General features: G+C 41.9%; 3 protein-coding genes across 12 annotated transcripts in view; 2 read left to right on the forward strand and 1 right to left on the reverse strand.

The window, feature by feature from the left end:
• Positions 1–4197, forward strand: part of PITPNM3 (PITPNM family member 3) — a 38226-nt gene extending 34029 nt beyond the window's left edge. For all 5 annotated transcript variants that reach the window (XM_085078656.1, XM_085078655.1, XM_085078658.1 and 2 more), the window contains one exon: positions 23–4197. In XM_085078656.1, coding sequence (XP_084934782.1) covers positions 23–331 — 309 coding nt within the window. In that variant the 3' untranslated portion in view covers positions 332–4197. The remainder of the gene's footprint in view (positions 1–22) is intronic.
• A 1591-nt stretch (positions 4198–5788) lies between these two features.
• PIMREG (PICALM interacting mitotic regulator) lies at positions 5789–13457 on the reverse strand. Of its 5 annotated transcripts, none has more exons than XM_085078671.1 (6): positions 13317–13437; positions 11999–12312; positions 10815–11143; positions 9919–10014; positions 9027–9073; positions 7730–7862 (listed from the first exon to the last, which is right to left on the reverse strand). In XM_085078671.1, exons 2-5 carry the CDS (start codon positions 12281–12283, stop codon positions 9043–9045), a joined length of 741 nt encoding a protein of 246 aa, XP_084934797.1. In that variant the 5' UTR covers positions 12284–12312; positions 13317–13437; the 3' UTR covers positions 7730–7862; positions 9027–9042. The 5 variants fall into 5 exon arrangements, with proteins under 5 accessions (XP_084934799.1, XP_084934798.1, XP_084934795.1 ...); XM_085078670.1 differs by having other exon boundaries at positions 10812–11143; XM_085078673.1 differs by lacking the exon at positions 9027–9073 and having other exon boundaries at positions 5789–7862; positions 10812–11143; positions 13317–13457.
• An 88-nt stretch (positions 13458–13545) lies between these two features.
• Positions 13546–18400, forward strand: FBXO39 (F-box protein 39). Of its 2 annotated transcripts, none has more exons than XR_014855790.1 (4): positions 13546–13758; positions 14961–16178; positions 16459–16584; positions 16844–16981. XR_014855790.1 is itself a non-coding variant. In XM_085078666.1 (4 exons), the coding sequence occupies exons 2-4, from the start codon at positions 15165–15167 to the stop codon at positions 18205–18207; spliced, it is 1320 nt and encodes a 439-aa protein (XP_084934792.1). In that variant the 5' UTR covers positions 13546–13758; positions 14961–15164; the 3' UTR covers positions 18208–18400. The 2 variants fall into 2 exon arrangements, 1 of the variants encoding a protein (XP_084934792.1); XM_085078666.1 differs by lacking the exon at positions 16459–16584 and adding an exon at positions 18079–18400 and having other exon boundaries at positions 16844–17020.
• Positions 18401–18419: the final 19 nt, after the last annotated feature.

The following is an 18419-nucleotide window of genomic DNA, read 5'->3' on the forward strand; positions in this document are numbered from 1 at the left end:
CTTTCTTTCCTTCCTATTTCAGTTCCTCAGTGAAGGTTATGCAGCCCACTTGGCCTCACTGGAGTTCAGTCTCCATTCACGACCCAAAAAGAACAACTCTCGGATGATCCTGAGAAAAGGCAGCTTTGGCCTCCACTCCCAACCTGAGTTTTTGCGCAAGAGAAACCACCTCCGCAGGACTATGTCTGTACAGCAACCCGACCCGCCCTCTTTGAACCCCAAGCCAGAACGTGCTCAGAGCCAGCCTGAATCAGACAAAGATCATGACAGGCATTTGCCCTCCATTGCTTGGGTTCGAGGTGGAGTTCACAAATTTGAATCTGTTCCCTAGGAGGATTGGGAATGTAGATCTTGGGTGCACTCCATTAAACTCATAGGCATGCCTCAAAGATAGTATTTAGGTGGCTTCAAACTAAGTAGATGGGAACTTGCACCTCGGAGTCTTCCCTGTTCTGAAATCCGCCTTCTCACACCAAGTGGGGCACTTCCGGTCTCTTCCTCTTGTCACGTTTATTGGGAAAGTTTAAAACAATCTAAAACTATCGCAAGTTTGTCATCAAAGCAGCAAGGAAATATCTTGGGTTATTCTCTAGAACAAATATAATATGTGCAATAAGAGGAAAAGATACTAATTTTACTCAGAAGGATTGTGGTATCAGCTAACTAGCTGCACCCAAAACAATATAAACAGTAGGTCCTGTAGGTTACAGAGAAGGTTTACACTTTAGACATTAAATAGTCATGTCTGTTTCCACTTCACTTTTCAATAAAGCGATAAAGGGAAGCAGCAATGGGAACTACAATAACAGGTGGTTATGATTTGTAGAACGAGATGCTTTTTGGGTGCCTTAAACTCAAGGTTCCCTTTCTGCCTACAGTGTCGACCGACAGACTCCAACATGGGCACTCGTGTTTGCGCGAGGTGCCGGACAAAGGAGAGGACTTCACTTGTGAACCAAACATAAAAACTCCATGTTAAATATAAATGTGTCTGCCACAGTTTGAACACAGTTAGTGTTGTTGTAAACAAAGTAGCGTGCAACTGTACAAAGATCATGTTGTTTGTGGAACTTGGTGACTGTGCAAAAATGTGTGGACTACTTCAAAGATGATGGTTCTTATCTTCTCAGTCCAAGAGTCAGATCCTAAGAGGGCAAATTAAAGGGAACCATTTTATTAAGGGATCTGCAAACTTCAGAGCAATCACTTTTTGAATTATTCTAACTAGAATCTTTACACTGAAAGGAAAAAAGTAACTAAGTAAATTAGTAAATTGTTTACCTTCTCACGCTTTACAGTAATTGCTGTGTTAAGACAATCTGTAGCATTCAGAATTATAGTATTTGACCTTCAAAGAGCGGACGTGTGAAATTACAGGTGCCACATAGACATTTTTCTAGTGATGTAAATTTCTCTCTGATCTCTCAATGGACTTACTAGAAGTAAAATGTGTGACATTTTCCCTAAGCAGTAATATTTCTAAAGCATTATAGTTAGTTTAACGTAGTAGCAGTTTGCAGATTCTTCATGCAGATATTTCCACCGAGAGAAACTCATTGGGAGAACTTCAATGACTGAACTGACGCATGTTTTAAAAGCTGCAATGAAGTTACAAATGCACATAAAAAACCCTTTTTTTTAAGAGTTAAAAACAGACTATTGACCCTGAGAAACCTTGAAGTCAATAAGATGTTTCTTTTCCAGGTTTGTGGTTTGTTTTTTATTTCAGGGAATTGGGGTGGAGAGGGTGTTGTGCCTCTCCACCCCCCTTTCAGGTTTTGCTAGACCAGAAACAGTCTCTCCGCAAGTTGGTTAATGATTTTAAAAGTTAACATGTAAAACAAGAAATGTGATGGCAAACTATTAAGACAGTGCAGAAGTTAACATAAGTCTATACTCCCTGTTAACCCTAATGTTTCAGTGTGCTTTTGGAAGGGCATGGGAGTGTAACTTTTGCCTTAAGAGGCAGCAAAGTAACTTATAAGTGGAGATCTTTGATTTATGTTTTCAGATATTACTTGGAAAGATTGTCAGTTACCTATTCCAAACTTCCTGAAATATCTCTGGCACATCAGTAAGTTTGGGGTTTTTTTTTTAATAATGCTTCCTGTAGGGGAAAGGATAATGTCTGCTGAAGATTAAGGAAATGCATAAAAAGTTAGGTAGCAAACACTTAGGAGCAGGTAAATACATTACAAGGGGCTGGGATTTTATGCTCTGTTGCCATGTCAGCCAGCTACAAAAGCTAAATGGATGATAATTTGCAAACTACATTGAAGCAGTCTTCACATTTACAAATGCTTTCCCAGTAGTATCGTAGTTCTTGAACCCATGAAATTGGAGGAATTATTCTGTGTTCTGTCTTGGCTCTCCACATTTATTAATTCTAATCACATAGTCCATTTCTTCTCCTGTGCTCTGCACTAGGAGGAGGTTGCACAGGTGCACCAGAATCCATCTCTTTCCAGCAAGTTTACCGTTAGCACGCTCCGGCTTGTTAGTTTTAAATAGCCATGGGAATCCAAGGCTTGTGAGAGAGGAACTCACTGGGAAAATTTTAAGTTTGCTGAGGGGTCTGAAATACTGACTGATTAAAAAGTTCTGTTTAAGCACTGGATGTTGTGTAGCATGTCTCCTGACAGTAATCACTATTCCTGTTCAAAGCTACTGTTGCTTTAGCCATCTACCTCTATCACCCAAGAGACTTGAAAACCTATTTTTTTGTTTTAAGTTGCTGTGGTAGAAAGGTCAACTTCCTTTCAAAAGAGGGATCTGTGTGTATTTCTGTGACTGTATTGAAGGAAGTAGTGTCAGAGTACAAGGTCAGAAAAATCTCCTAGGTTCTAAAGGGCTGTCTTTTACTCTTGGAGACGTAATGTCATTTTTCAGGGTACCACGTCATGAAAACTCTGATTCTGTGCATTTCTTTTAATAGCTGGGTCACCTTTACAGTAGTCACGGTGCTGGCTTTCCTTAAGAATATTAGCTTATAGCAGTAAAACGTGTGTGTGTGTGTGTGTGTGTGTGTGTGTGTGTGTATGATTTAGAGTGGTAACAATTTCAAAGTTTCTACATGTGGTATTGAAATCAAGCTGAAAATATTCTCCCTAACTTCGTTTTCGTGCAATATGTGTCAGCTTATATGGCATTTGCGTAATTCCGGTACTGCCAATTGCTCATGGCTAGAATAATTTATCTCGTGATCGCACGCTCCAGCTGTGCTTTAGCAAAACGGTGATACAGGCCTCTTAGTTACTCACTTAGTCCACATGAAACCGCTTCCAGTTATTCATAGGCATGCAGCTTGCGACTGGATTTTGGTTTTACTTGTGTTTTTGTGGAAGATCAGTCCCCCAGGCAGGCCATTTGCCAAGGGTAAGTTTGATCCTACAGTCATCTTATTCTTGATTGCAAGATTCTCATTGCTGCAGTTTCTGTGCAGTCAGCACTTACTTAAACTACATAGGCTATGAAAGTGTTTTAGCATACATGAAAGGGAAAGGGTCAGATAAGTCAGGTGGGTGTGCCCACAGAACATACTCGCCAGTTGTTTCAGCACCATCAGTTGTTTAGTGCCTCCGGTCTGTAATGGAAAAGCACGTTCTTTTAACGTGCTGAACGGAGGAAACATAAATGAAATTGTCAGACACAAAATTGTTAGTCCAGTGGGTGCTAAGGCCGCAGTACGGGTCAATGCAAAGTAAGCCACAGTTGAAGGCGTTTACTTTGTCCTGTTAATATGGATCCATTTTAAATTACTGTAAAAAAATGGCTGTGATTAATAGCAGTGGTAGAGTTGAGATATTGTGAAAACACACCTTCTCAACCGTGGTGTTTTGGTTTTGTCTGTGTGTACGTGTCTATAGCTGCTGGAAGACACTTAAGTTTTGGTTTTGCTTTCACAGCAAATTTGTAACCAATATACATTGAAAAAAACAATAAAACCAACACAAACACAGCAGCAATGGCTGTCTGTTCAATTTTGTTGTCTAGCTAGGTAAGTTTGGAAAAAGATATCATTGTATAGATTGCAGAATTGAATAGTGATGTTAATCCAAATCCGCTTATTTTGAAAAATATTTTTGTTTGCATACACTACTGCTCTTGGAATAGATTCTTGCTTGACCAAAGTATTCCTGTTTAGTTTTGTGGCATGGTTTGTATCTATTCTGGATAAAAATTTGTTAGGTGTATAAATGATGCAGTCTTGGTAGTTCTTGTTCATTGGGGTTCATGAGAGCTGTCAGTTTTATTTGTTTACATTAAACTAGTCTTACTATTTACAGATTACATCACCTTTTCCTCCAGGACCTAGGGAAGTCACTTCCAAACAGCTAAAACTTTCACGGTTACTGATAGTGGAACTATTTTTTTTTCTCTAGGTTACAGATAGTGGAACTATCAGTAAACTAGAGAAAAAAAAATTACACACAGGACAGTCTACACAGGACAATGACATTTTATTCAGAAGCTCCGCTATTCTGTGAAGTAGCCTTTGTTTGCCATTACTAGTGAACGAGTTGTCCTTTTTATACATTGCAGTCTTTCTTTAGCCAGAACACTACTAATGTGTGTATTTAACAAATCCTCAGTACTTAGATCTATAGTATTATCAGGTACTTAATTGAATTAATTTAGACAGGGAAAGGAATTTTTTTTCTTCTTTCATATTGTTTTCTGATTTAAATTTGCCAAAATCTTTGTTTATAAGCATTTTAAATAACACCTGAAACCAGTAGGTATTTTTAGGTTTTACCAAACAAATAGGATTTTCTCCATTTTTCCCCCTCTTGCCATCTAGGCTGCAGAAAGGTGAGTACATCATCATGGGACCAGATGATTGGAGCATGGGTACCTTTTTGATAAGCTCATTGGCTTGATAACGGAGAGGATTGTGCACCACAATTTCATACTTTTCTGATTAGAGATTGACATGTAACATCTGAACTCAGGATGTCTTCACTGAATTTTTCATGTCAGGCATGCCAGGGAGAAAGTGCCACTTTCATCCTCATCTGGAGCTGAGCTGGTACAGGCTAGAATTCCTACAAACACAAAACTTTCCAGCCTACCTTCTCAGCTTCTCTAAGAGCAATGATTCCTCATGGTCTGTATTCGTAGCTTAAGGAGAAATTGTGGGATTGTCAAGGTAATTAAGATTTCCATGATGTTTAGTTACTCAAGGTAACTATACATTCATACAGATGAGCCTAAATTCAGAACCCCCATAAAAAATGGAAGTAATAGCAAATTTTCTGGATGAAAAGATCTGTTTTTCAGAATTAAGAAAAGGTGTGAAACAGCTAGAATCGTGTACCATGGACTCTGGAATTGAAGGCATGTGTTGGCTCTTTTGCTCATTTTAATTCAAGCCAAACATACTACAGGGATTATTACAGTTTACCCTCTACTTGTATTTATCTAAATAAGCTATCCTTGAAATGGAATGGAATTTGGAGGGGTTGGGGAAGATAAAACAAATTGACAGTTCATTTGTCATTTGTATGGATGTACAGAACGGATGAGGGGGAAAAGAGAGAGGCAGGTTTACTGTGACATGCTGGGAGATGGTATACCAACATTGTAACTGGTATAGCAACATTGAAACGATTTACAGATGGTAAGTTTGAAAGGTGAGGTTATTCCTGGATGACTGGTGTACAGCCCAGAATGGCAGTCCTCTCACAGAACCCCAAGTCTTATGCGTAACTTGTTTTTCTATTTGTGGGGGAGAAAAGGGGCAGTCCCCTTACAACTGAATTCACACAAGGAAACTTGAAATCGTAGGTGTTCTTTCAGTCTACAGTTTTATTAAATGCATACTTTTAAATATTGTTTGTCAGTGAGATGGTTCTATCTGGTGACAAATGTTTATATTTCTTATGGCTGCCTTGTAAAGATTCAAAAATGTACAATAATGAATTTCTTAATATTAAATGAGCAGTAAAATTTCTACAACTGCTATAGATTTTGATGTGAGCTGGTTTTTAAAATCTTAAAACAGATTAGTCACTTAAATAAAACCTTTCTTGCCTTTAAACAAACAGTGTCACCGATTCTTCTTACTAGTGAATTTGGAAATATCAATCATCATTGTTCATGTCCTAGCAGCTGGTGGAAACAGTATAAATAGAGGCTGTTCAATCTGTCTGAAATAATACTTAAATCAGAGGTCCACTTTTCACAAAACTCCAACCCGCCTTCCTTTTCAAAATCATAGAAGGTATTTCAGTAATGTCACACCATCTTTGTGAAAGCTTTATAGAAGTATATATGCAGGACATGCAAAGAATAACTTTGAGACGCTGTACATTTCTAGACTTCCATGTAGAAATGCGGTTAAAAACCCCTAAAAAACGGCCCACAAAACAGATGAACACTACATCAAGAGGTAACATAAGCTAAAATTCTCAGTCATCTGAAACTCTAGAAGTCATCAGGCTGGAAGGGTTGCTTTCGTATTGCCAAGCCTCGTTAACTGTTTCAAACTAGTTTAATTTGACAAGGAAAAAAAAGAAAACTTACGAGCGAGTTTAAAATCAATACTGACACATCATAATTGAATGCTTTTCATGTTTATACCTGATACCATTAAAATTTTAATTACACTGGAACTAAGTTACATGCACATCTCAACAATTATCAAGTAGAGCAAAGTTTCCCAAATCAGTCTTCTGTTTGAAGGTTCATTTTGGTGTGAACATGATTGGAGAATCCTGTGCAAAGCTTACCGTGGAAAACAGCCCTGCTGTTGAACTCTAGAAACTTGAGAAATCTTTGCTTTAATTTGAAAGACTAAACATTGTTATACCAAATGATCTACCAAAAGAAGCTTGTCAAATGAATGTTAATTTTTTTTTAAGTAATCAGAAGCAAAATACAGGTATCAAATGCTAAGTATACATAATCAAATAAGATACTCACACTGTGATATTGGCCAATAACAGTAATTGCAAGAGGTTACATCAATTGCCGTTACAAATTTCTGTGTATAACTAAAAGACAGATGTAGCACAAAAGCAATGTGTAACTCAACTGCCAGGATGCTATCTAAAGCAGCAGTAAGAAATGACAAAGTTGCTCCGATTTGTCTGGAACCAAACTACCTAAGATAGGATTAGTTAGGCTAATCCTTAAGGCCATGAACTAAGAGTCATAATATGGCTCTGCTCTTGTGGCACGAGTGACTCCACAGAAGCTTGCTTTGGAATGGCAGTTTTTGTTAGAGCTCAGACACTAGTATTAACTTCCAGCTAAGATGAAGAATAACTTTTAGTTTGCTCATAACCAAAAAAAAAAAAAAAAAGTTGGGCTTTCAAAGTAAGAGACCAGTATTTTTCACATGGAAAGTACTTACGCTAAAACTCATGGCCACTGGATACCTAGGATTACCCTTCATGAGTCTGTGGCCCTTGCTTTGGCCATTCTTACCGGCCAGTTCAGCATCAGTTTCTAAGTACTTACTGCCTCATGAAAGTCACTTTCCAGATGGTTCCCTCATCTCAGTAGGAGATAATACACTGTGGTTGGTACCATTTGGATTCTCTCTTTACTTGAAAAAAGAAAGCAAGGGAAGGCCTGAGCAGCCTGAACTGCAAAAAAAAAGTAAAAATTGCAAACTGTCTCGGCTCATTTAAGTGTATAGAGTGCATCCTTTCAGGTGCTATACAGACCTCTCCTTTATATGTGGTTATAAAATTGGAAACACAAAAGCAATAGTTACAGCCATCTCTGTCTAGGTACCAAGTGTTTGATGGAGTTTCTTTGCTTGCCTTCTGATAGCTTGAGAAAGTTTCAGGGATCGATGTGCAGACTGTAAGTTTTGTGTCATTAGATAGCAGTAGTTTGATATCGCTTGTTGCCTGCAGAAGAACAAGAGGACTTCATTAGCAGCACGAAGAGCTAATCAACTGGTTGTCACACAAATTGCTGGAAAACAGATGAGAGAAAGATACACTTTCAATGTGTAACTGTTCTAAACACTACCTAAAGCATACTTTGTTATCTTCAGTGAACGTAAAAGGCACTACACAAGTAGTGCAATATTTTAACTAGTAACAGGAGCATTTCTTGTCATACAATCTAATTCACGAAAATGAACAACATTAGAGTAATACATAGAGTTGGAAACGATCATTTGAGATTAAGGTTTGCTTCATCATGACAAAATTGAAAAGGGAGCTCTAACATTAAAACTCACGGCAACTGGATACCAGAACAGAAAGTCTCACACAAGACTAAAGGCACCTCCAAAAAAGTTCATTTCACGATTATTCCAGTAGACAACCTACAAACCAGGCAGTAACAGAGCACATTGTATGCATCTACACGTGCAGGAGAACTGGACCAAATTACTTTGTGAGGGCAGTACACATCACTGTTTAAAGCATCAATCAAGCATTTGAAACTGCTCTCATTTTTCTTGAAAAGTTACAGCAAAGTGTCTTACACCTATCGTCATTGCTTAAATAGGACAGTACTCAGGATGTACCTTTCCCTTTAATAAAAAGAACATTTCCATCATAGTGGGTGAAGATACTCATATCCCATCCATTTGGGTACAATTGCTGTGTTTAAAAATGCCACCAATACAGTCATGAGCTGGTGTTAATTGTGATAGTGTGGACTCAACTGCTACAATAAATCAAGGGATGGAAAAGAAAGGCTGTAAAATCAGACAGGATTTTACAGACAGGATTATGTGCTGGTTCTCTCATGCTTTGTGATCATTAGTAACCAGTGAGAACTGAACTTGAATGACAAAAACATTAGTACCGGTAGTTTTCTGGTCTGGGGTGAGAAAAGCTGATGTTTGCATAGGAAGTTCACTGTGAACCCACAAGGACTCACTAATCCACAATTTGGAGGTGAAGTTTTACAACTGCACAATAGTCTGCTATAGCAGAGACAGCATAATTCTGCCTTAAAAGCAGCATGAGTTAATAAGCCTTTCTGTCTCTAAACAGCAGGTTTTCTCCCCACAGATGCATGCAGGCATAGATGAGGGAAATTAATGACTACTTTACCTGGGTGCTACTATCTTCAGTTACGAATGAGAGAAACTGTCATATCACTAGCAGATGGGAGAATATCGGGAGTGAGATTTAGTGAACTTCAGTGGATATGATAAAATTAACTCAATACAAGCTTTAACCTAAAGTTATCTAGACACAGTCCCATTGGTAAAAATTTCTGCAATTATCTGGGATGCTAAGCCCTTACCCCTTTGCAGGTAAAGTACTTGATGCTAAACTTTCTCTAGAGAATTTGAGGCGCTTGACATTTAGTTATGGAATGCTTGATATCAAGTATTCTAAGAGAGGAAGAGGTTTAGGGAATCATCCTGTGACAGGACTTCTGACCTTTAGATTTTACTCTCTTAATATGTCTAATTCAGAATTATAGAACCTTCACAAATACAGCAGCCTACCACCTCATGGATTAACCAAGGTGTTTTATAAGAGGCTTCTTCCTCTAGGTACCATGGATCGTTTGGTAACATAACGCTACCTACTTAAAGGGTTCTTTTTATGAAAATATGCAGGCATCAATGACTGCGACACAGTGCGCTGGAATTTTTCCGCCTCCTCCCCCAGCCTGGATTGGCACTGCTTTTAGACAAGAGTCAGGGAAGTACTGTTCTCACACGAGGTAAAAGGTAGGCCCTCGCTGCTAAAAATCTGACTTCCACAGCAAGGAAACTGAAGACAAGGAGAGCATTTGACAGGTTTTAGAAGCTGCAAATCCAACTGCAGATTTAATCTTCTCAGGTATCTCGAAGAAAAAACGGATAACTACGTTACACCATTCTGCAATTTTTCCTAATCCCGAATTACAGGGACTACTTATCTTACAATTGCCTATGGTCAAGAGGAGGTAACCTGTACCAAAATATGACAGACAGTAAGCAGTACATACCTCTCCTCTTTCACAATGGCATTGTCGAATGCCTGGGAGATGCGCTTCAGATGGCAAATCCCTGATGAGACCAGTTCCAACTCGCAGTCAAACTCTCTGCAAACCAAACAATCATTGCTAAAGATAAAACAGGACAGGCTGTTGACCAGGTGACACCACTCAAGCTTCCATCCCTGCAGTATGCCTCTTGTTACCTCTGGACTTTACCCACAGAAATTTAGGGAAGCAGCAAGCATGCTCTTAATTCCATTTGCCAACCACTTTGCACTTTCATTCATCCCCCAGAAGGCTGTCTTCCAATTCAGACGCAGGATTCAGATTCACAAGGCTTGGAGTCAGCTTCTAGCTTTAACCTTTCTTGTGACTTTGAGCAAAAGAAAAACCTATGTGCGCATTTTAAAGTATTTCCCTAGCTCACAACCCTTGAACTAATTTTTGTTCTTTGAGGCAGGAATCTCTCTACATTCTGAAAAGAACTCAGCATAAGCAGAGCTATTCCCGGTATCTCTGTGATACAAATAGCAACTTCGAAGAAATTACAACTAAGTAGTAGCGAGATACATACAGAGCATTTTCCTTTACCCAAAAGGCACCAGCAAAGAACTCAGGTATGTCTCTGGTATCTGATGGGCACCGGTGCTGAGAAACACGATGCAAACTTAGCCAGTGGGAGAGAGACTTTTAAAATTTCCTGTCAGCAAAAAATTACTTTTTATGTTTCAGCTTTATGCAGAGCTCAGTCCCTGTCTATACTGGGAGCTGGAACTACTTTCTGAACTATTCGAGCAGGGGAATAGGACAGTAAACTTCATCCCTTGCATTTCACTTTATCAGATACTTTAATCAGAGTAATTAAAAAAAACTAATAAGGTTTACAAGAGAATGTGACTTACAACCTCCTGCTGGAAGGACCAGGTGATGCATAAGGGCTCTTGAGTGCTGCTGCTCTGCTTGATCTCCGGAGAGAGATAGCATTTTTACCAAGCCAGGATGAGAAATCCCCCCATTCTCTATGTTCTGACACCCTTGTTGGCCAAAGCGAGGCCCTTTTGCTGCACCTCGGAGCGCCTTTGGAACTGGCTCCCGGAGTAACACTCTTATAGCAAGGCGTTTGAAGCATAGCACTTCTTTTTCTGGTAGAACCAGTCGCACGGCTTCTGCTGATGGATTCGGCTGGAAAGGTCACCATTGGGCATACTGGGCTTTGGCTAGACTTCTGTATTTTCTGAAAGAAGCATTAGACGTGTTAGGCTAAATGAACTCAATAAGCCTAGAGTTTGGTACCAGGAAGACAAGGAACATTTGGGCTGAATTCCTAGCTTCCATTCTCATATCCAGTTTCAACTCATGTGAATGTTTCTCAGCCTCTGTACTTATTTGCATTGGAGGAGTCTCTTGCTTCCCTAACCCTTGACACTCATCAAGGACTTCAGAGCAGGCATTGGAACAAAGCTCCTGCTGCTATTACGCTGGAAAAAGTCAGGCTCCCCAGCACAGAACTCATGCGTTTAAAAATCCAAGGTCTCCAACAAAGGGAAGCGCAAACTCAAATCTTCTACCCTGCTACCTTGTAGCGGATTTTGTCAGTCCAAATTTAGATTAAATCTGACGAAGAACATGCTATTAAATAGTATGGGTACAGGAGAATGAGTAAAAGCAAAAAAAAATTCAAAGTGCCACACATTTCTCAGTAACGATTCTTTGCAAGCGATGGCAATCTCCACCCAAGTTCCTCCTTGTGAAGGCTGCTCTGCCATACATGATTAAATACAGTATGGGAAAAGCTTTTATTTCAAAATAGAATAAAATAAAATAAAAAATAAAATTAAAAAACAAAACTAAAAAAAATGTTTTCACCTTCCTCCACATTCTGCCAGATCCATAATTTGCCTGTCTATACTTTAGGAAAACATATTTAAGATTTTACAATTTAGTGGCTATGAGACAACTATTAAGATGTGCAAGTACGTGGGAATGGACTCCCTGGAATACAGCACTCAGAACAGAATTCAGAAATCTTAGTACTGGAGTTGAAGCAAAAACTAAACTCTATTCACGTTTCACTGCAAAGGCAGAGTACCTGGGAAACTGTTCCAAAAGCACATTTTGCCGTTCTTTTAACTGTCTGAAAAGTTTGGCACGTCTGTCTCGGTCCCAGACTTTCCCTAGTTGAGGTTTTACGAAAATTGAGCTCTACTCGCTTTAACGGTACCCGTTTCCTTAGAGACATGCGAATGGTATTGAGAGAACTCAGAGAGGCCCTTCTCTTGAATTTGTCAGGCACAGGGCTCTCATCGAAGTCAGCTAGGAGCTGGTGTTTCCTCCAGGCCACCGTTGCTTTCACATTTTGGAGCAGAGATGCCATCTTGTCCCAGTTCTCAGTCAACCTTATTTCTAAAACAATCAAAATGAGAGCAAAGCTTAGACACAAAGCAAGGCACAAAGCAGCGTAAAAAGAGAGAAATGGAAAGTGTTATGCAACATATTTGGTTACACTTGCCTGAAACAAAACAAACAGAGCTGAGCAGACTTTTACGTGGAGGCTCTATAGAGAACAGGATTGGTTTCTGCAGCTATTTGGGTTTCTGCAAGTCCACAAAGGAGCCTTATAGTGCAATTCCACTCCAAGACTCTGGTTTGTGAGGTAGAATGCTCTATGAGTGCAATTTATTAGTTTGTGTCTCAGACCAAGATCTGGTATCCCAAATTTTTTTGCCGTCTTCAATCAAAACAGCCTTCCACTACAAGTTTACACAGATGCTATTATCTCCTGCCGGACTTCCTAGCTGAGGGTTCCTGCGACAGTCACAGTTATGATTGTGGATACGTAAGTCCTGAAACAGATGGGATTTTTACTGGCAAAAGACTTTGGTGGGAAGGGCTAAAATCCTAGTTATCTATATGACCTATGACGATTCAAACATATGTACGTATACACTTAAAATTCTCGATTTTCACTCGCTAGCAAATATGATTCAGGTGAACTGCCCCGAAAGAACCAATGCCGTCCTAGGGTTACAATGATCTGTTATCAAATGGGTATTGCACAGGACAGCTCTGTGCTGTGGTCCTTCTGGGGGCCGCGGCGCGCTGGGGTAGCCCCCGGCCAGAGCCCCAAGCAGAGTCCGTGACCCCGGACCGCGTCCGAGCCACTCTCGCCGCAGGGATCCCGCTCTGCTGGCACTGCCCGTGCTCTCCGCCACAGCCACGGCAGGTCCGCCGTGCCGCCACATCTATATATGTGGGGGTAACGGGATACAGGGGCACCGGGCTGGCCCGGCCGAGACGGTAGAAGCTGGAGACAAGCTGGAAAAGTGCCGCCAAGGCTGGAGGAGACGGGCTCGAGAAAAACGGGCCGCGACCGGGCCGCTCTGGCAGCTGGTCGAGACAGTACTCACTCAGTGCACCGGACAAGACCGGGATCGGGACCGGGACCGGGACTCGGATCGTGATGGACCTGCCACTTCCCCGCAGGAGCTGCCTTGTGCGCCGCCACCACGTTTGAACGTAGCCCCGCCTCCTCCGGACCCTCGGATTGGCGCCGCCGCCACCGCCGCCCTCCACAACTGGCTGGCCCTGCGCACGCGCGGAGGCCGTTACTCGGCTGGGCGCGCGCGCTGCAGCCGCGAGCGAGGCGGAGTGGTCCGTGCCGGCGCCGGGGGGTGGGGGCGTGTCCCGGGGCCCCCCCGCGGCACAACCGCAGGGGCTGCGCTGCCCCCCCGCCCGTCAGTCGGGCGCCTTTGCGGATCTCGGCCCAGAGATCCGGTCAGCTGGAGTAGTAAAAGGACTCAGGCTGGGTTGCCCACGTGGGTATCCAAGCCACAGCTCCTGTTACTTCCGGTAATTAATTATCGGTCGAAGTCTGGCAAGGTTTTTGTTTGTTTGCTTTTTCTCCACGGGCTTCTGCAGCTCTTGCTGGAGTAGACAGCTGGTGTAACTGTCCGTGTGGGAGCATAAACCAACCGGGATGCCCTCTGAAGCAAATCGGGCAGCAAAGAGGGCCAATTTGTTCAGTGGTGGGGGATTTTGTTTTGATTTGTTTTTTTCTTACCCGAGAGGCCAACAAAACATGCAAAGCATTTATTTATCTTTAAGCGACTTCTACCTGGAGGAAAAAACTGCTCCAGAAAGAGCTGTAGCAGCATCTCTCGTTTTACCAAAGATTTGTTTTCCCACCACCAAGTTAAACTCGGATCTGATAGCTAAAGACACCTCCCTAGCTAAGACTTGACTAACAGCCATGGGGAAGCCAACCCAGTAACACTGCAGTAACCTCTTGAATCTCAGCGCTGGCTTATAAACATACTTTTTACAAATTCCTAAGAGCTGCGGTTTTAAAAATGTTCCACATGGTGTTTGTACCCCTTTGTATTCCCACACTAGGTAATTATGAGTATAGTGTAATAAATATCCTTTATTAATGGAAATGTTTCTATGTATTGCAGCTGTATACGCTGTTCTGCTTTTTTCTGTCCATTGACTTCAGGGCTTCCAGGTAGCTGAAGCATTAGACCTCTTCCCCTGTGTCTGCTAGTATTAGAAGAACTAGTAACTTCTTGCATCATGGTTTGTTTGCTTAGGTGAACTTAGACTCAGCTAGTGTTCGGACTTGCCAGCCTGCTCCCTGTCCATTAGGGCATAATGGCTGAACATCCCGCTTGGACCGAGTGATGAAACCGCTTATATTGCTTATTATACTCAACCGGGATTGTACCTTAATCTGAGGCAGGGTACTAATTGTCATTAATGGTACCCCAGAAGTCTATGAAAAATCATTAGTGCTAATTTTGCACTGACAGTCCCTTTCAAATGTATACAGCCCAAAGAACTGAGCACTTTTAAACACTAGGCATCAGACCACAAACGATGATCAATTAATTAAAGCTGATGCTAGCCAAAGGTTTCTTAGAGGGTGCAGCTGCTGTAGCAGCAGTTGATAGCATTTCACTGTTTAGCTAGACTGAAGGTGAAGGCCAAAAAGCTAAAAGATGTGCTTGTATTGTGATTGTTCTTCACTTTTTGGTTTTTTTCTTTTGATTTAGGTGAGACTCTAGTTTAGACTCAAGAGCTCAGTTGACTCTGACACCTAGAGTACAGGGGCAAAGAAAGGGTTGCTGGTTTTGATTGTGAAGAAGCAAACTTTCATCCATTTGTTTAGAAGCTTGTTATGTTTGGATTGGCAAGAAATCTACCCGCAGCTTGCTGCACATAGGTTTGACTTGGCACCCGGAAGAGAAGTCCTCTCAATGGAAGATGACAGCGATCCCGAGCAAAGCTCCTGGGCCTGTCTACCTGATGTCTGTCTGAGGCACATCTTCCATTGGTTAGATGACAGGGACAGATCTCGGGCTGCCTTGGTCTGTAAAAAATGGAGTTGTGCCATATATTCCGGATCTCTCTGGAGATGCAGAACCATCACATTTTACAGCCAACCATCCAGAGCACGCACACTGGAGTTTCAAAGCGCACTGTGGTATACCAAGAAATTTGGCAAGTATTTGAAGCACCTCGAGATCAAGTTATCGAATCCTTACAATACTCTCTTTATCAAAAAATTTCAAGTGATTATGAGAAGTCTTCTTTCACATCTGGGCAAGTGTAATAGTCACCTAGTATCACTGAGCATCAAGTACCTAGAATTAGACTGCTTGATCTGGAAAAATGTGGTTAGGGCTCAGTTTATCAAGAACTTAGCTGCCTTCCTGAAAAGAATGAGCAATCAACTGGATTATCTCAACTTAAAAGGAGCAAGAATAACTTTGGAAGAAGGCTGTGAGCTTCTGAATTCTTTGAGCAGCTTGACAAATAGAAGCTTTATATCTGAAATCCATATTGAGGATTTCTTCAGTCTCCACCTTTCTGTCTACAGCAGTGCCTTGTTCCACCAAACTATGTCCAAGTTCCATAGCCTGACCATCCTGACTTTCAATTATAACTGCATCTCCGATGAACTGCTGGACATCCTGCGGGAGCACAGCTCTCATTCACTGTGCACCTTGAATATCAAGTGTCATATCCATGACCCTCACGGGCAAGCGGTCTCAGGACGATCATGGGCAAACTTGGCCAAGAGAGCCCCAAAAATGAACGTAAACTTCTTCTTTGAAAGAGTCATGAAGCACGATCACCTAGCCAGGATCCTGCTAGTGGAGATTCCGGTCAGGAGCATCAGCCTACGGAGCTGTTATTTTAGTGACCCAGAATGGACAATGAGACCTACCCTCACCAATCTTCTCCCAGCTTACTGGCACGGTCTGCAGGTAAGGGAAACAATAGGGACACCCTACCACAGTATCACAAAGCTAAGCAAAGTAATCACGTAAGCCTTCTGCTTAACAGCAGTCAGCTATAGAAGTTCCCGATCGCTTCAGTTTTACATTCAGAGGGTGGTTTTCATAAGCATGTCCTTTTGCTGTTTCGGCTTTAGTGTAGTTCTTGCATGTCTGGTTATAACCCCCCATGACGCTATCAGGCTGCTCTATTTTGGCAATGCACAAATGTCCTACAGCACTTCTGAATTAACTAGTGCCAGTGTCAAAGGGCTTCGGTGTCACGAGGGATGCGTCACCAAAAGTTTGCAATGGGAAGCGAGCAGAGATCCATAAAGCTTTCTAGAAACCGTCATTGGCTCTGCTCTCGGCTCCAGGATAATTTTCAGTACGTCAGGTAAGATCATGGTGTGATTGCGGGCACAGCATTTTCTAACGAGTATGCGAGAGATCGCTCTGTCTTAACAGGAGAGTGATTTACTGCAGCACATACACTGTTGTCATAATGCAAAACAGATTCTCAGCTAATGTCAAGGTACAAAATTGATCTGCTGACACTCTCTTTTGTCGGTTAACTTGGAAAACCGTTTGTTGAATTCTAGTTACTGCACTCCACGTCTGTTCAGCGGTACTAACAGTGTTCATTCTTTTTCCAGAAATTAACACTCGAATTGAACAATGACCACGAGTTGCTGGATGATGAGCTGCTACAGCTTATCTTATCGTGCAAGAGGTTGTTATTTCTGAAAGTCTGGGCATTTCTAAGCATCAGCTTTATGGAGAGGCTGTTACAAAACCGTGCAGAAAGGAAATGTATTTTGACTACCATAAAGGCAAGACTTTGTGCTTCAAAACTCCCATTCCATTCCCATTCTCTCTCCTACACCCAGAGAAAGGTTAGGTTCCCGTGCCCAGGCAAAGGTCACTTAAAGAAATGGTAACATAACTATCTCCCCTATGTTACGTTTGAGCAATAAAGAGCCTGCGAACTGCTCACAAAAACAGGGCTTTCCAACATACCTAGCCACATACAGATAATACAGAAGTTTAATATGAAGTAACGAAAATTCCAGAAGCCCCTCCTAAACTGGCATTCCCTCTGCCACCTCTAGCTGAAGCCCTCTCCCGCTTCTAGGGCTTCTCAGTCACCTCTCAGGCTCAGTGCTTATGTCTATGCTTAAACCAAGACAGGTGGGCTGAGTCCCACCAAACTGCAGAAAGATATAAAGAGATCACACCCTTTAGGGATCCTGCGTTGAACCAAGGCCGGGTCACAACCGTAGCTGGTGTAAACCATGCTGATGTGCTACTTTGTGTGCCACAGTCTGAATTCTGCAGGTCCTCACAGATATGTGCGGATCCCAGGGATTCGTGAATTCTGGGGGTAGAAAGAACCTTGCTCTTCCTGTCTGAGTCAGCACAGGCAGACAGCTGGGACAACCACAAAACCACAGCTAAAAGACAAAGAGTAAATTTATTTCCCTTCCTTTGCTCACCAAGGGATCCCCAAAGCAACCCCAGGGCAGAGGCACGCAGAAGTGGAGATGCAGGCAGGGTTAAACTCAGTCCGTGCCTGAGGGTCACTGGCTGGCGTTCACACCGGGTTATCAAGGGGTATTCCCAGCTTCAAGGTCACCCGAGTGATTTGCAATCCTCCACACTAGTCCTCCACTGTTTAACTCATTCCTCCCAACCCCTCCCAAAAATTCTTTGTCAGGATATGATGTTTTCAGTCAGCTGGGAAGAGAGTAAAGCATATTGATTCTATTCAAATCCAAGGAACTTCACTTCTCTAGATTCTTTATTAGTCAGAGATGCTTCTTGTTGCCTTGACCTTTAATGCGCCGAGCTCCCTGTATCTGAGAGACGTGACTGCTGTTTGTGCCTACAGGTCAGGATTTATACAGCCCAAGATGACAGCACTGAAGAGGAGCGGCTGTTGGCTGATATTTACAGGAAATTCAAGTACCTGATCGACTCAGAACTTAGTTATTTTGTCATAACCTACCCAATGGTATAAACTACAGGGAGAGAAGAACACCCGGTGACACATGCATTAATGGATACTTTGGAGGATTTTAGTAAGGGATTTGAGCCTTGACAGCAATGCCTCCGAAAGGGAGACACCATTTCAGCAAGAGTATCAAGGGACAATTTTAAACTCCACACATTAAAATGTTGGACTTGGGAACTGGACTCCTTTGTCTCCAGCATAATTTATTCTTGCCCTTG

Source organism: Lichenostomus cassidix, chromosome 19 (genome assembly GCF_008360975.1).
Source record: "Lichenostomus cassidix isolate B80296 chromosome 19, HeHo_3.0, whole genome shotgun sequence".
Lineage (NCBI taxonomy): Eukaryota > Metazoa > Chordata > Aves > Passeriformes > Meliphagidae > Lichenostomus > Lichenostomus cassidix.

Coding starts and splice junctions, on each gene's coding strand:
- FBXO39 (XM_085078666.1), top strand. CDS start 15,165: ATGGAAGATGACAGCGATCCCGAGCAAAGCTCCTGGGCCTGTCTACCT. Junction 16,179..16,843: donor CTTACTGGCACGGTCTGCAG/GTAAGGGAAACA, acceptor TTCTTTTTCCAG/AAATTAACACTCGAATTGAA. Junction 17,021..18,078: donor GTATTTTGACTACCATAAAG/GCAAGACTTTGT, acceptor TTGTGCCTACAG/GTCAGGATTTATACAGCCCA.
- PIMREG (XM_085078673.1), bottom strand. CDS start 12,283: ATGGCATCTCTGCTCCAAAATGTGAAAGCAACGGTGGCCTGGAGGAAA. Junction 11,144..11,998: donor CTTTTGGAACAGTTTCCCAG/GTACTCTGCCTT, acceptor TGCTTCTTTCAG/AAAATACAGAAGTCTAGCCA. Junction 7,863..9,918: donor GCCATTGTGAAAGAGGAGAG/GTATGTACTGCT, acceptor GTTCTTCTGCAG/GCAACAAGCGATATCAAACT.